We start from the raw sequence: 17,265 nt of genomic DNA on the forward strand, positions 1-17,265 counted from the left end.
GGTTAGAAACTATAGTTTATATGATTGAGTCATTTTAAATTTATTGAGATTTATTTCATGGACAAGAATATAGACTAATTTTGGTAAGTGTTTTGTATACGCTTGAGAAGATAGTGTATTCTGCTTATGTTGAACGGAGTATCTATAAATGTTAACTAGGTCAAGTTGGTTAATAGCATTGTTCAAATCTTTAATAGCATAATTTTTTATCTATTTGTTTTATCCATCAAAGGAGAAGGGCAATGCTTCCAACTATAACTGTGGACTTGCCTATTTCTTTTTTCAATTCTTTTCATTTTTTTCCTTCATGTATTTTGAAGTTCTGTTAATACACTCTGCATACACATTTGAGATTATAATATTTTCTTGAACTTATCCTTTTCAAATAATATATAATTATTTTCCTTTTTATTTCTGGTAATATTTACAATTCCTAATATACTTCTGTTAATGTTAATATTGCCCCTTAGGGTTTCTTTTCATTAGTATTTACCTGGTATAATCTTTGTATATACTTTACTTTTCACCTATTTGCATGTCTTTATATTTAAGGTGGGTTTCTTGATTTTTTTTTTTTTTTAAGTCCAGACTGGCAAATCTTTGCCTTTTCATTGAAGTGGTTAGAACACTAATATTTAATGTAATTGTCAATAGGCTTGGGGTTAAATCTACCATCTTGGGTTTTTTTCTTTTCTTTTTTTTTTTTTTTTTTTTGAGATAGAGTCTCACTCTATCACTCTAGGTAGAGTGCCATGGCATAATCATAGTTCACAGCAACCTCATACTCTTGGGCTCAAGTGATCCTCTTGTTTCAGCCTCCTGGGTAGCTAGGACTATAGGTACCCACCACAATACCTGGCTAATTTTTTCTATTTTTGACAGAGATGGAGTCTTGCTCTTGCTCACACTGGTCTCAAACTCCTGAGCTCAAGCAAACCACCCGTTAGGATTACAGGTATGAGCTACCGTGCCCAGCCCTATCTTGCTATTGGCTTTTAATATGTCTCATCTGCTCTTTGATCCTTTTTTCCTATTTTCTTTTCTTCTGAATTGAGAATTTTTTTAAAAAGATTCCATTTTGTCTCCAATATTGACCTGGTTTGATTTTTAGTGGCTGTCCTAAGGTTTGCAATATAGATTTCTAAGTTACCATGGCCTATCCAGCTCCCTCTTTTCCTCTTGCAACTTTGTCCTGAAGGAGCTAAGAAAATTTCACCCCAAAATATGATTCCTTGATATAAAGATTATTTCAAATTAAAGGGTATTCATAATCCTCTATGTTAAAGGGCTGCTAGACTCCTTATCACATGCACATTTGAAGCACAGTACCTGTCTCTCAGGTTAATTCACAAACCAATTTGTTTTCCCTCCATCTACCCATCCCCCCTTAGCAACCACTTGCTACTTTCTGGTTTCTCTCTCCCCTTCCCTTCTAAAAGGCATCTTTAAAAGCCACTGACTAACAGTAAAACTTTGGGAAATCATTCTTGTGGTTCCCCCTGTGTACATGGTATTTGGAAATAAACCTTTCTCTTATTAGTCTACTATAACTGTGAGTGAGCCAACCTAGGGGAAAAGGGCAAGTTTCCCTAAGACTCCCGTTCAGTTCCCCATCTCTTAGAGCTGTATCACATTCTTCTAACCTCTTTGGTAAGCTGGGCCAGTTGTCCTCATGAAGATGGAGTGAATTGGAATGACAGGAGCAGGGTTGAGCTATAGGAGGACTAAGATTTGAGCCATTTATGTTAGACAGGAATTCAGAGGGTACGTTGCTAACAGCAGAAGTCAGCCAAACTAGTCAAGCACAGGTCCAAAGGGCTTAATTCTTGAGTCCAATTATTAGCTTAGAGTCAGAGAGAGGGAAGAATGAGCAGTTAGGAAACTCATGGGGAGCTGGGTTCTGTGTTGTAGCAGATGGCCACTGCAGAGGTGACTTTAAGAATGTCAGCACCCTATGAATTCTTAAAAACTCTGTAAAGGGCTTTGGACTGTCCGAAAATATGGACTCACTAATTTTAATCAAAAATATATAGATTTAAAGAGGAAAGAATTCCATAGATAATCTATCTGTTATACATTTTAAATTTCTGTCTCCCCCACTGGATCTGGGAGTTCTGTGAAGACAGGAGTAATATCTGCCTTTTTCACTAGCAGTGCCAGACATATAACAGGTATGCAAGTATTCCAAGGTGAATGATGACATGAAATGAGAAGGCATGGGTTAAATTTTAATCCTGCCACTTAATAGCCAAGCACCCTTGAGCAGTCACTTAATCTTTTCCACGCCTCATGTTCTCATCTATAACGTGAGATGATCACCATCTCACTTTACATGGTTGTCATGATAACTAAATGGTGGAATATATGAATCAGGTATGAATATCATGGTCTAAACATAAGGCGACAAGTAAGGTAGCTTCTTTTTATAGTTTCTGTAAATGAATTTAGCTTCTATCTCAGTCACCACTGTGCTGGATCATGGAAATTTATTCTCAGTCAAGTAAGTGTTTTCTCAGTCATTTCCAGGCAAATGCTCACCCCTCACCTCCTCCCTGGGGGAAATCTCAGTGCTGGAGGGTTTCCATTGTGGGAGTGTGCGCCTGTGTGGGGAGCATCCCGGCTCTGCTCACTGTTGTCCTCAAACACTCTGGTTTCCTGTCTGGCTTCTTGTCATACTGCTCTTGTAGATTCCAACTCAAAGGCCATTTAGGACTTTCCTTGCCTTTCCTTTCCTTAGTCTAACTTGATCACTCTCAGTAGAGTGCCAGGATGTGTTAGCTCACAGCAACCTCAAACTCTTGGGTTCAAGCAATCCTCTTGCCTCAGCCTCCAAAGTAGCTGGGACTACAGGCATTTGCCACAATGCCCAGCTATTTTTTAAAGATGGGGGTCTTGCTTTTGCTCAGGCTTGTCTCGAACCTGTGAGTTTAGGCAATCCACCTGCATTGGTCTCCCAAGTGCAAGTGTTGGGATTACAGGTGTGAGCCACCACACCTAGCCTCAATTTGCCTATTTTCTGAGAAGAATACATACTGGTGCTTCTGGGGCACTTGTAGGGAGTGTAAGGACCCCTCTGGGTTGCCTTGGCCTATCTGGACCCATCTATTTCAGGTATGCTACGGCATAAAACTAGGGATTTTCAACCTACACCCAGGAAATCAAGTTGCTCATGTCTGTTAGAGTTTCTCTTACAAATTGAGGTGCATTCTGGTTGGGTGCATAGATATTAATAATTGAAATCTCATCATATTGAGTATTACCCTTAACAAATAAGAAGTGACCATTCTTATCCTTCCTTACTTTTGTTGGGTTAAAGCCTATTGTATCTACAAATAAAATTGCAACACCTGCTTTTTTCTGATTACCATTTGCCTGAAATATGGATGACCATCCTTTCACCCTGAGTCTATAATTGTCTTTTAAGGTAAGATGTGACTTTTGTCTGCAACAAATATCTGGCCTAAGTTTTTATATCCAGTCAGCTAACCTATACCTCTTTAGAGGACAGTTTAAGCCGTTCACATTAAGTTCACATCACTTATCAATATCATAATATTGGTAAGTCTGGTAAAATTTTGGGTATCGAGTTTTTCAAAAGTCCAGTGGACATTTTTAATACTTTCTCCACTGTGGAAGTTGGAGTTTGATCAAAGGTTCTGAGTGAGTTTACTTTTGTGGTAGAGGATTGGGTTGGTAGTTATGGAAGATAGGTCTGAGAATATCCTGAAGAGCTGGTTTGGTTATGGCAAATTTCTTCAACAGATGAGTGTCATTAAAGTATTTAATTTCTGCATCATAAATGAAACTCAGTTTAGCTGGATACAGGATCCAGGGTTGAAAGTTATTTTACTTTAGGAGATTAAAAGTCGATGACCACCCTCTTCTGGCTTGAAAAGTTTCAGCAGAGAGATCTGTAGTCATTCTAATATTCTTCCCTTTGTAGGTAATGGCTTTCTTACGTCTGGCTGCTTTGAGAATTTTCTCCTTCATATTAACTTTAGTGAAGTTAATTATGATGTGCCTGGGGCATGTCTTATTGGGATTGAGTCGTGCTGGGGTTCTGAAACTGTCTGCTATCTGAATTTCAGAATCTCTAGGTATGCCTGGAAAATTCTCTTTCATAATTTCATGGAGAAGGGTCTCTGTTCCTAGTGAGGCCACTTCATTGGATTCAGGGATTCCAATGAGGCGGATATTAGCCTTCTTTGAATTATCCCAGAGTTCTCTGAGAGAATGATCCATTTTTGCTCTCCATCTCTCTTCCTCTTTGAGAGTTTGGGAGCGTTCAAAGGCTTTGGCTTCGATGTCAGAAATCCTTTCTTCTGCTTGCTCCACTCTGTTACAGAGGGATTCTACTGTATTTTCCAGATCTTTGAGGGCTGCAAATTCTTGCTTCAGTGTGTCTAAATCTTTGGTGGTTTTGTCTTTAAATTTGTTAAATTCTTGAGACAACTTTTGAATTTCTCCTCGAATTCCTAATTCTGACTTTTGAATTGCTGCTTGAAGTTCTAATTCCAAATTTTCCTCCACTTTATTAATCTTCTTTCCAATCCAAATTCTGAATTTGATTTCTAACATCTCAGCCAGTTGTTTATGATTAGGATCTTCAATTACATCTGCCATATCTTTCCTTGCGGGGGTTGCTCTATTCTGGTTATTCATGTTACCAGAGTTTTTCAGCTGATTCTGCCCCATGATTGTTTTACCCCCTTTGATTTTTCCCCTGGAGCTTTGTCAAGGACCCGTACGGTGCTATGGCCTGAGAAACTGGGGCACTGTTTGGTGTGGTGGGGCTAAGTGGTTCTGTCTTGTTTTCAGCTGGTTTCTGTTCGACCCTAGTGAAACAGTTATTTTGGGTTGAAGTCTCAGCTGTGGAGAAATACCAGAAATTAAGTCACCAGCCCACCACAGGCAACAATTGGAAAAGGAAAATCAAACCTTCCTACAACCACACACCCAGGGCACCAACGGAATAGTCCTCAGGCAATTGGCTCAGTTCAAAAGGTCCAAATCAATTGTCGCAGTCAGCACCTGTCTCAGATGGGAGAGTTTAAGAGGTCTCTGGGAACTGGATCACAGGGGTCTGGTGACTACTCTGATATGGCTTGCTCCAGTGCTGCGTGGAGTCAGGAGGAGCCACCCCACAAATAGATCAGTCTGGGAAGGTTGATCTCTCCTTCCCCACCTTGCACCTCTGTCACACCCAGTCACTGATAGCCCTGCAGTTGGCTGACCCAGTTTCCTGTAGTGAACAGATACTCCAGGGGTTTGCACCTGCCTGAATCACAACAAAAACTATTTATGTTCGTCCAGGCTGCTGCGCTCTGCCTCTACCTAGCAGGAGGATGTGAGGCCTGACAACTTTGGGCGCTTGACGAAGGCTGGGGGGTGTTCACTCAGTTCCAGCCCACCCCTGATTGATGTTACTGACAGAACAGAACAGAACAACTTTGTGGGATTTTGTTTCTGTTTCTGCTAAACTCCCCTGTAGAGTAGAAGTTGTTTTGAGTTCCCAGAGCCTGTGCCTCAGGCCCTGTCTTTGCTCCTGAAGGTTGTATTTGGTTACCTGTCAGTTCTATCCTGCTGCCATCCTTTGTCTATAGGCTGACGATCTCCTGAGGGCCAGGTGTGTCTTAGGCTCAGTAAAGCAGTCCTCTTGGTCAGCCCTGCCCTGGGAACTTCCAGGGTCTGCGAGTATGTTTCTAGTCCCTGCGCTCCACCCAGGTCTGTACCACCTCAGGCAAATCCTTTACTCATGGGGCCTGCGTTTCCATCCCAGATCTGTTCGTGGTGGTTGCTGGCCTCCTCTGGTTGCCCAGGGAGACAGGGGTGTGTGGCTTCAGTATATCTGGGAGTGAGCCATATTGTTGCTAAAAGATGTCTGCTGCTCTGTGCCTCAGGGAACTGCTGCTCTGGTGTGGTTTCCTCTCAGCTGACCATGCTCTCCTCAATCCCATGCCCCAGAGTCAGCACTGACCAGCTGCAGTTTAGGCACTGTCCACACCCCTCAAGAAATCACCCAAGAATCTGGACTCCTGGGGGACAGGGCTCCAGACTTCAGAGTGAGAGTGGAGGGGAGTGCTGGGAGCTTAGAGTTGCAGGTAGAGAATATATACAGTTTTATACAGTTTTATGCCTGGCAGGAGAACGCCATGGCACCCTAGTAGGGGAGGTAGGTCCAGTTTTTAGAGAGTCTCTCCCGTGGAGTGTAATGGGACAACCTTTGAACGCTGCCTGTTTGTTTTTTGGGCACTCTGAGCTGTTCTCATGGGGGAGAGAACTCCCGTCCACTTGGTGATGGATTTTGTACCTTTTATTTGTATCCTTGTGGTCATAGCTCGCCTCAGCAGGGTTGATGTTCGTTCTTCAACCTTCTCTCTTGGCGCAGCTCTAATCCACCAGGTTACTTGCTAAATTTCTGTCCTTTAACTCTCCTTCTGGACGGGAGCCTCTGTGGAAAGCTGGCTTCAGTCAGCCATCTTGTCTCCGCCCCCTTTTCTAAGTATTTTGTATGTGTTATTTTGTTGCATTGTTCCAACTCTTTTGATATATATCCTTTTATTATCTATGTTTTACAGTTGAGCATTTCAAGACTTTGAGAAGTTAAACATATTGCTAAAGTTTTCCCAGCTAGTAAGCAATGGAACCAGATTTCCAACTCAAGAGGCCCATGTCCCAAGCCCACACTGTCTTATGCTACTTCCTGAACTCAGGCAGTTTGACAAAATTCTATCAAAACATGAGGGATACTTATATGGAAATTATGCAGTCTTAATTCTGATTAGGACACCAGCCATGATCCTGAAGTTTGTAGTGGCTTCCTTGTCATAAAGTGATGCTGTTGGCTACTGAAATGAATGTTAATATGGTTCTGAATAAACTTTAGCACTTTGCCATGTCAAAGATGACCTGCCTGGTGGCATAGTTTTTATTTCCCCTGGTGGTAGAGACTTGCAGGGGAGATGGCAGAATAAAGCTCTCAGAGTTTGAAAGAATGGCCACACAATATCCCACAACTTTTATTCTTGTATCTCTTATTCCACCAAGGAACTTATCCTGATACAGCACTCTATAACTTCACAAACCTTTGGGGTTTCCTCTTTGTTTAAAAAGGGGTGGCTATTGGACATATGGGCACCTCCAAGAGTGTTCTAGTATCTCATCGATTTCCTGTCTAAGAGAATATTGAGAGGAGAGAGCAGAGACACCATGGAGCTGGGGCTCTTGCTGCAGTCAGAGAGAGGGAACAGGGAGCCCAACAAGGGAAGGAAGTGGAGCATTAGAGAGGTGGTTCAGGTGAAAGCCAAAGGGAAAGGTGGGGCTTAACAGACAGAAAAAGTCAAGCTATGTATGGGTAGAAAACAGCATCCAAGAATGAAAAGGGAAGCACCAGTGAACAGTCAAAGTCAGAGTCCACTAGAGACAGTTTGAGGAGCAGAGACATTTTAACATCCAGAGAGAATCTAATTAAATAAGGGGGTGCCCTTAACTGATTGTGTAAGCAGATGGGCCAACCAATCTTATCTTCAGAGAGAGAGACAAAACATAGGAAAAAAAGAGGGAAAGGAAGAAAGAAAAAAAGGAAAGTATGTTTACCTTAAGAGCAGATGGGCATTTTATGGAACCCAAGGCCATGAATATAGCTGAGTCTCAGAAGTGAGGTTATAAGACCATATAGAGGCCTCTTCTCTTTTCTGTTTCCTTTTCTGCTTTATTCTTCACTCTTTGCTTCTTTTGGTGTTTTCCAGGGTCAGGACAATTCTTTAAAATGGATATTAAAGGCCCATCTAGGGCGGCACCTGTGGCTCAAAGAGTAGGGTGCCAGCCCCGTATATGGGAGGTGGTGGGTTCAAACTTGGCCCTGGCCAAAAAATAAAAAAGAGAGAGAGAAAGAATATACATATAAGAAAAAAAATTAGAAATATTAAAGGCCGATCAAGGTGTTTACTCTGGATTCCAACTCTACATTCCAGGAAGAAAATATTCTGACTGGCCCAGCCTAATCAGGTGCCCACCCCTAGACTGAGCAATGGTGCCTAGGTTTGGTATCAAACCGTATTAACACATTTGGGGAAGAGAGAGGATACCCAGGAAGAGTGAGGTCTAGGCTGAGGAATTGTTTCAAATTCAAATTTCCTGTGTCATTGGAAATTAAATACCTTCAGGCTAAAAGCAAACTTCTAGAACTTTAATTAGAAAGCTAATATGTCCATAAGTATTGCTAACCTAACTTCAAACAGAACAGAAATCAGTTACATGGAACTGGGTTGGTTTAATTGCAGGAAGATGAGGCCCAATAGAGAGAAAGAGCACCCAAACACAATATTTATAAGAGGAAGGGCTTTATTTTAGCCAGCAGAGCTTAAAGAATAGAAGAATTCAAAATGGCTGTGCTCCCCAACTCGCTTGGTCTTTCTCTTTTTATCTCTAGTCTAAAAGCTCCAACCCACAGGTACCTTTCTCATTGGTCAGTTTGAATCAAGCAGGAGATGCTGTTCCAGCCCCCACACAACTACAGGATTTCTCAAAAGTGGAAATTTCCAAGTTCCAAGAAGTTAAATCTACAAATTCCTAAGAGCTGAGTCACCCTGAGAGGACCCTGCAGGTGTATCCTTGTGGTCTCCTTGAGAAGACCTGTTCTCCTAGACCTCACCCTTCCCTGGTATCCTTTCTCAGTTTGTTATGGCTTTTTGTTTGAAACATTGCTGATTCTTTGTGTTCTGTTTTCCAGAAGTCAAGAAAGCCATTTTCTGTCTCTTGAGCTATTTCAGCAATGTATGTACTATGGGCAGAATTTGAAAGATTTATTTTTTTCTCTCTCCTTGATTTCTTTGGAATTTGAAAGCCATTTGTAAGTATTCTTAATGTCTGATAATACAGTTATTTGCATAAGTTCAATAAGAATCTGATGAAGGCACTAGTTATTTTACCAAAGCTGTGACTGAAATTGCATTTTCATAGGTGCCCAGACTGCATTAAGGAATTAAGGTTGACTTTATAAGGCCAATTTAAAAAAGCCCTTTGGAAAAACTGGCCAGATACCCATCAATAACATTTCCTGATCTGTGGTAAGTAATGAAAGGTCACTTTCTGTCAGGTCTAGAAATCTCAATTTGCTTGGGGACCTCAAGATAAGAGGAATTTACCCAATGCATACAGGTATCTAATGGCACAGATGAAACCTGGGCTCATGGAAGGCTTTCAAGTCTAACCTGAGATTCCTTATAAAAGGTTCCAGCAAAGCCAATTTTAAAGAGAAGAAAAGCCTGGATGGCTAATAATTATTCTTGCTGTACTTCATACAAATAATCAGACGCAATATACTGAAGATACAGTTTATTTTTGGCAACTAAATTAGTTCTGCTATAATTTGTCTTTAGTGGAGAGAAAAATCCGAGAGAAATGGTCCAAATTGGAAAAAAACTATGGCCCACCTGTATTAGATTCCAGCTTTGTCTGCAATGCCAGCTCATAAAATGAGACATAGCTGGTTTACTAAACTGATCTGTTAAATGGGACTAAGAGACTGGCCAGAGAGTGTACAATTATATATAGTGGTTACATTTACTCTGAAGCCTTAAGGCTCAACAAAGGTTGCCTGTTGTCTACACTGGAGAAATTTGTGCAGTATTAAATGTTATCTGCTATATCTATATAGATACCTCAGGAAAAATTAGAACCTGAATGAGAATTTCCAGTAAATGGTAACATGGCCTCATAAGTGGCAATAAATATTTCTGAACAGATGTTCAGAAATATTTATTTAAATTGTCCAGAACTTTGAATCAGTTCTTTAGGGACTCTTAAAGCTAGGTATCATCTTAAGAACTGTGCTAAGTCTGTGAGTAGGAATACTAATGTTCTCATTATGTAAACCTTAGCCTCAAAATCCATAACTTGTAGATATTTGTAGGTAACTGCTAAATGGTTTCATTCTCTTACACTGAACTCAACTTTGACTTTGTCCTTGTCAGTGTAAGGAAGCCAGAAAGCCACAAACATATGCAAGGAGGCTGAGGTCATGCAGAAGCCAGATGAAAGGCCTAAGAATTTCTGGGAAAGATTGTGTGAAACATACACACTGGCCAAACCATTGTATGAAGTTACTAAGGGGGGAGAGAATAGGTCAATTGAGTAGAAATCCAGCTACCAAAGCCTTTAAGAGGCTAAAGGAAAAACTGTGGGTGGTCCTAGTGCCAGGCTTCCCTGACCTGGCCAAGCCTTTTTGAACTGTATGTATCAGTGAAAGAAATAAATAGAACAGCTGGAAGTGCTCACCCAGAATGTAGCATCCTGGGCAGGACCAATTGCTTATCTAAGCAACTTGACAGGGTCTCAAAAGGATGGCCCCCATGCACTTGCAGCCACTGCCATGCTGGTGCAAGAGGCTGATAAGTTGACTTTGGGACAAAACTTAAGAGTCTGGGTACCATACACAGTGGTCACTCTTATGTACACTGAGAGGTATCATTGGTTGACCAACTCATGCTTCACCAAATATCAAAGCTTACTGTGTAAAAATCTCAAGTTAGTTATAGAGATTGTATGCATGAGGCCATGCACTTAGAACAGAGGCAAAAGAAAATTAAGAGGCTTCTGGGGAGACACTTTTACATTCCCCTATTGGCCACCCTTGCCAAGAAAGTCAGCCAGCATTATGTGGCACGCAACCAACACAATGCTAGACATCCCTGCCACCTGAAATTCAGTCCTACAGGGAAGCCCCTTTTAAAAATGTGTGAATGGACTATACTGAGTTTTCCAGATGTAGAGGAAACTGGTGCTTACTAGTTCTGGTCTACATATACTTGGAATAGGTGGAAGCCTTCCCCACCAGGATGAAGAGGGCTCCTGAAGTAGTAAAAGTGTTTCCCAGAGAAATCATCCCATGGTTTAGGTTGCCACTCTGGTTTAAATTTGACAATGGGCTAACCTTCATAACAGAAATAGTGCAAATGATAGCTAAAGCTTTGAATATCACCTGGATCCATATGTGACACATAGGCCTCAAAACTTAGGCAAGGTAGGGTGCATGAACAAGGCCATAAGAGCAGGAATCTGTAAACTCTTCTAGGAAGCAAAGCTTAATTGGATACAGTCCTTGCCACTGGTGTTGTCAAAGAGGCCCCTGTCAATCCTCTGCAATTTAGCAGGGACTTCTAAAAGAACTGAGAGAGACTGAATTGAACAGACAAAAGCCCTAGGAAGAGTAGCAAAGAAGATCTCCACTTGGGTAATTAACCGTGTTCTGTTTAGTCTTTTGTGTCTGTACATCCTTCTCTCTGGGGGATCAAGGGAATCAAATCGACATCAAGGATTAGAACCCGGTCCCCCTCAAACCAGGGTAGAAGAGAGTCTACGCCATTATCCTGACCACATGCATGGCAGCGAAGGTGGAAGGGATCCTTGCCTGGATTCCTCACAGCCAGCTGAAGAGAGCTTCACTACCCCATGGGAAGCAAAGGTAACTTTTAAGACAGTCAACATGCCCTGCTCCAGACACATACTGGGAGCTGACTGGTCAATGCAAGGCTGAAGCCTGAGGAAGCTCCTCATGGGACTTGTCTTAATTGGACTTTTGGAAAAGGGAAAGAAAGATATGACACAGGGAAAAGTGAAAGCCCGTATGTATATTAGCCCCCCTCCCACACGGTATAATTAAGGCCTGAGTAGAGAACCCAAGGGGAGTTACAGTCCCTGAAATCTGAATGTTGGTCCAGGGAAATAGGAAAGCCCAGCCAGGTGACTCTGAAGTTTATTGCCTGTAGCACCATGCAAGGATGCTGCAACAGAAAGAACTGGGAAAGAAAACTATAGGACAGATCAGAAATACTTCTATGCCTTAGATTTTGTAAAAAGAATGATGTAAAGTTGAATGTGAAAAGTGATTAGTACCAGCTCCTGTAGCAGCAAACTGATATTGAGACCCCAAAATAAAATACATATGGAGTCTCAAAATGGAGGAATGAGAGAGGATACCTGGAAAGGGTGAGGTCTAGGAGAACAGGTCTTCTCAAGGAGACCACAAGGATACACCTGCAGGGTCCTCTCCATGGTGACTCAGCTCTTAGGAATTTGTAGACTTAACTTCTTAAAACCTGGAAATTTCCACTTCTGTGAAATCCTGTAGTTATTTCGGAGAAAGGTACCTGTGGGTTGGAACTTTTTGACTGGAGATAAAAAGAGAAAGACCAAGCCAGTCAGGAAGGATGTCGGGAAGGGTGGCCATTTTGAATTCTTCTATGTCATAAGCTCTGCCGGCTGAAATAAAATGCTTTTTTCCTCTTAAGTGTGGTGTTTGAGTGCTCTTTCTCTCCATTGGCCTTTGTCTTCCTGCAACAGGGAGAACCTACCATGTAGGTTGGGGTCTTTCCTTCAGTTTCACCATTCTCCAAACCAGTCTATATTGTTGTGAGGGTCAAATGAAATCATATATATGAGAGTGTGACTGAAAGTGCAATGAGTGAGCTTGGTGCTGTGGCTCAGCACATTCTGCGAGACCAAGGCAGAAGGATCACTTAAACCCTTGAGCCCAGGAGTTTTTGAGACCAGCCTGGGTGAAATAGACCCTCCCCTTGCATTCTCGCACCCCACCTCTACAAAAAAAAAAAAAAAAAAAAACAACAGATAAAATTTAAAAAATAATTTGCCTTCCTTTTGGCATGAGACGCCATCTTCCAGTAATTCACCAAAATGACAAACACAATGGGAAAGAGGAGAGGCATCTGATACATGTTCTGTAGGCCTTTTAGAAAACATGGAGTTGTTCCTTTGGCCACATATATGTGAATCTACAAGAAAGGTAATATTGTAGACATCAAGGGAATGGGTACTGTTCAAAAAGGCATGCCACACAAATGTTACCATGGCAAAACTGGAAGAGTCACAGTGTTAGCCAGCATGCTGTTGGCATTGTTGTAAACAAACAAGTTAAGGGCAAGATCCTTGCCAAGAGGATTAATGTTCATATTGAGCATATTAAGCACTCTAAGAGCTGAGATAGCTTCCTGAAACGTGTGAAGGAAAATGATCAGAAAAAGAAGGAAGCCAAAGAGAAAGGTACCTGGGTTCAACTGAAGCGCCAGCCTGTGCCACCCAGAGAAGCCCACTTTGTGAGAACTAATGGAAAGGAGCCTGAGCTCCTGGAACCCATCCCTATGAATTCATGGCATAATAAGCATATAACATAGCACACAGGAGTACCAGTGAAACCATGTGTTTAGGTGCTAGAACCTATTTATTCCCCATGAGCTCATGGCATAATAGGTGTACAGCACAGCACACAGGATAACCAAAAGAATCCATGTAACAATGATACAAGGTGCTGGAACCTATTTCCCATGAATTCATGGCATGGTAGATACAAATAATAGCGTAAAAATATTTCTTGTTCATTCACTACAAGTGTGATTTTTTTTCCCCAAAGAAGTATTAAAGCAAATTTTAATGTGTCCTAAAATAATAATAATAATAATAATAATTTGCGAAGTGTGGTGGCATGCACCTGTAGTCCCAGCTATTCTGGAGGCTGAGCGGGAAGGATTGCTCAAGCCTATGAGTTCAAGGTTACAATGAACTATGATCACACCAATGCATGGGCAACAGAATGAGATCCTGTCTCTTTTTTTAAAAAGTGTAAAATACTACTATGATTCTTAAGACTAACATTTGTAACCAGAAGGAAATACATGAAGCAAAAAAATGCCTTTGTGGTAATATTACTTTTCATGTATTACAAAGATACTGTGGGCATATAAAGAATCTTGCAAATTGAAATCAATTTGCTTCATCTGGGATTTGATTCTAAAGTCTTTTTTCTTGCAAAATATGCCATAAGGGAAGAGGAGGCTTTCTAAGATCAGGTCACCTGATGTGTAGACAAGGTGGCTCTCAGTATTAGAGGGGGGGTGGGCATCATTTGTAAAAATTAAAACAGAAGTTATTAAACACTAATCAAAGATGTGTGAAAAGGGAAGTAGCTAGATGTTACAATTAGTAAATAGAATTAGTTTTCTGGAAAAGAGACCAATTGTATATCCCGGAGAGAGTGCTTTGTGTAGCCGATGATGTGTTCCCCATTAACTGTGCCACAGAGAAGCTTTGGTGCACCATGCAAATATGTTGGTTGGAATCACTTTCTTTGTGTTAATTGCAAACCACTTTAGATCACATGACCCCTGGGCCGTATATTTCTACAAATTCCCTAAATTTATCAACACCAGAAAAATAAAACAAAACCAAAAATCCCCAAATAACCAAGAAAAGCTCCAAAAACAAAACTAAAAAGAAAAAAAAACATTTAATTAAAACATTTGTTTTAGAGATTCTTATACTTGAGATTATAATACCTAATTTTAGCTGATAAAGACTTAAATTGCATTCTTCTTCATGCTTGAGATTCAAAGGCTTCTGAAGGCAATGCAGAGTGACTTAATTCTAACTTGCTGTGTAAGCTGCAGTAAATTATTTAACTTATTTGTGCTTTTTTTTTGGAGGAGAAGTTACATTAGTCTGCCTCTTGAGTGTTTCTAGGACACTTATGTGCAAAAATCATTCTGAAATACATTATCCAAAGTAGAGGGTAGAGTCTGTTTTCCCTCCTTTGATGCCAATGGACTGTGGAGTTTTAATTACTAATGTACTTTCCCAAGATTCTAAGTGATTTAAGACACATTGTCAGTTTAAAAGACATGTTCAAGGTCATGGGAAGAAGAGGAGAAGTGTGCATCAATTGTAGTAAATACTTTCTGATGTCAATAACCTTAAAATGTAAAACTATGTATATCTTTAAGTTGAGGACATGCTGTGATGCCTACTTCACAGGGTTGCTGGGAGGATTAATCTTTTCATGGGTGAGAATATCATTTTATGCTGTAAAGAGCTATTAAGCAAATATTACTAGCCTCGCTCATTGCATAGCTCAGTCTTTAATAATATATTTTAGTGACATGAAAAAAATGGGTATGTCATTCAATTTTGGTTTCTTCTTGAGATTTCTTCATGAGAGTCTTTATAGAGGGGTATATATCATTCTTTCTTTCTTTCTTTTTTTTTCAGTTTCTTTGTTTTGGCCTGGGGCTGGGTTTGAAGCGCTGGCATGTGGGGCGAACGCCCTACTCCTTTGAGCCACAGGCACTGCCTGGATATGTCATTCTTAACAACAACTAATACACAGAGACTTTAGAACCATAAGAAAACATAAGGTGCAATGAATTTTAACTGCAAACTTTATAATAGGGAAAAACAGGTTCAGGGAAATAAAATGACATCTTGATATACATATGGTTTATGGCACAGCTAGGGCAGAAAGAGCACTTTTTATAGATGACATTGACCTTTGTGGTTATATATAGTGCCGAAGCATTAAAGCTGGCCATGTAACCTTGGCTCAAACAAAGCAGCTGTAGGATGACAGTCCCCCAAATGCACAACTTCTGGGTAACAGTACACAGGGCAAGGCCAAGCTGATTTAGGTCATGAAATTGAGGTGGTAGGGCTTGAGGGCATGAAAATTGTCAGAATCCAAATGACGTCACTAATGGTAAAATATCCTGACAATGAAGAGCTGTAGAAGGCAAGGAAGGGAGGGCCCTCATGGATATGCCTGCTAATAAAAACTGTCACAGATGCCACCCACTTGCACAAAGGCCATCACAGCCTTACACCAAAAATACTCTTTCAAGGACATCTGCCCAACAACTGCCTGTCCAATCTTCAACTGGCATCACCTTGTTATTGATCTTTGTACCAAGGATGATTTCAAAACAATTGTTTAATCCTCCTCATTTTTTCCTTTAAACACCTTTGTCTTCCTTTACCTCGCTGAATACACGCATAGCCTACATGGCATGTGTCTTTCCATTGCCATGCTTAATTCCCAAATCAATACCTTTTCTTTGTTATTTAGTCGGATGAGGGCATGTGAATGATGCATATGAGCGGATTTCTGGTGTATTAGGGAATTTCCTGCCCATGGAAAACAAAATCATGCTCAACCATACTGGAGCTCCTTGAATTTTGAGTCCTGAACAAGGAAGTGGTTACCTGCCTCTCCAGAAGGCCAACCCTACCTCCAAGCAATTTGCCTTGGTCTGAAAATGACAAAGCTAAAGGGGTCTCAGGCACATGACTGTTGGTCAGGGGCAGCCCTGTTCATAGTAAGAACCACTGTGACTTCTTTGTAGTCATCAGGAGGCTGGCCTGGGCTGCAGTGAATGATCACACTGCCGGAGTCACAGAAATGCACCTTTCAGTTCACTCAGTTACAGACCCACCTATACCTACACCCCAGCATCTGGCACAAGACTGTATGTAGATTTTCCAGCACTTTCTGGAAGGCTTATCCAAGAGTTGCAGACAGGATCCAGCTCACTATGGCTTTATCCATGCAAGGCAGATGGGGACAGGGCAGGCATCGTCTCCCACCTGGAGTTACTGATGCCAAATAATTGCCCTCCCCCCACCTGGCTGACGGGGTGCCGGTTTCTTGATGCCGTGTGATGTCCCCAGCTGGCATCGCTTTGCTGCTCTACAACCTTTACACAAACCGGAAGCAAGCTGAAGATTCACGGGATTTTAAAACAGAAAGTGGGACATGCTGTCTGTATTTGTAACTGCCCCATTTGATTATGGGGTAATTAGTCAATATTACAATATTCACTTGACAGGTCGGGGTGCCAGTCTAGGATCGCGATGCTCGGGTTAGTGCTGCTCCCGGGAGTCCCGAGCGCCCACTTTTCGGCCCCATTGCCTGCAGCCAGGGGTGTGTCGCCACGCCTTTTCCTCCTCCACCTGCACCCCTGTAGTCTCCCTGCTGCGGGCGCCTGTCCCTGGGTCACTCGCACCCAGCCCTAGCAAAGGCAGCAGCTTTCTCCGGGTGTGGCCCGGCCAGCAGGCCGGCGCTGCCCTTCACCCGGAGACCACAGCTCCTACCTTTGGTCTTTGTCTAGAGTGCTGGAAGAAGCTGAGGATAGGGGCCTGCGTGGCTTCAACATTCCTGTTGTTGTTAAGTAAATTGAATCCTGACGCGTGTCTGTTTCATGCCAGCGGGAAACTTCTGCCGGCCCTTCCTTCTGCTCGTCCCCACGCACCCCTGCCTCTCTGCACCCAGCCTTTCTGCGGCGGAGGGAGAGCAGCCGAGCAGACCTCACACCCCGGCTCGCGGGTGGGAGGCTGTTCCCGCCGCTCGTGGCTGGCGTTAGAGAATGTGGAGCTTTTTCCATTCATAAAATTGACTTCTCTGCTTGCCGCCTTCCCGCCCGCCAT

The 17,265-nt window shown here is 41.9% G+C and overlaps 1 protein-coding gene across 1 annotated transcript in view; it reads right to left on the reverse strand.

Annotated features, from left to right (window-relative positions):
- LOC128596346 (tripartite motif-containing protein 67-like) overlaps positions 1–17,265 on the reverse strand; it is a 104,405-nt gene extending 87,140 nt beyond the window's left edge. The window contains 1 exon segment of the mRNA XM_053606023.1: positions 17,091–17,265. Coding sequence (XP_053461998.1) covers positions 17,091–17,265 — 175 coding nt within the window.

The sequence above is a fragment of the Nycticebus coucang genome, chromosome 10 (assembly GCF_027406575.1).
Source record: "Nycticebus coucang isolate mNycCou1 chromosome 10, mNycCou1.pri, whole genome shotgun sequence".
Taxonomy (NCBI): domain Eukaryota; kingdom Metazoa; phylum Chordata; class Mammalia; order Primates; family Lorisidae; genus Nycticebus; species Nycticebus coucang.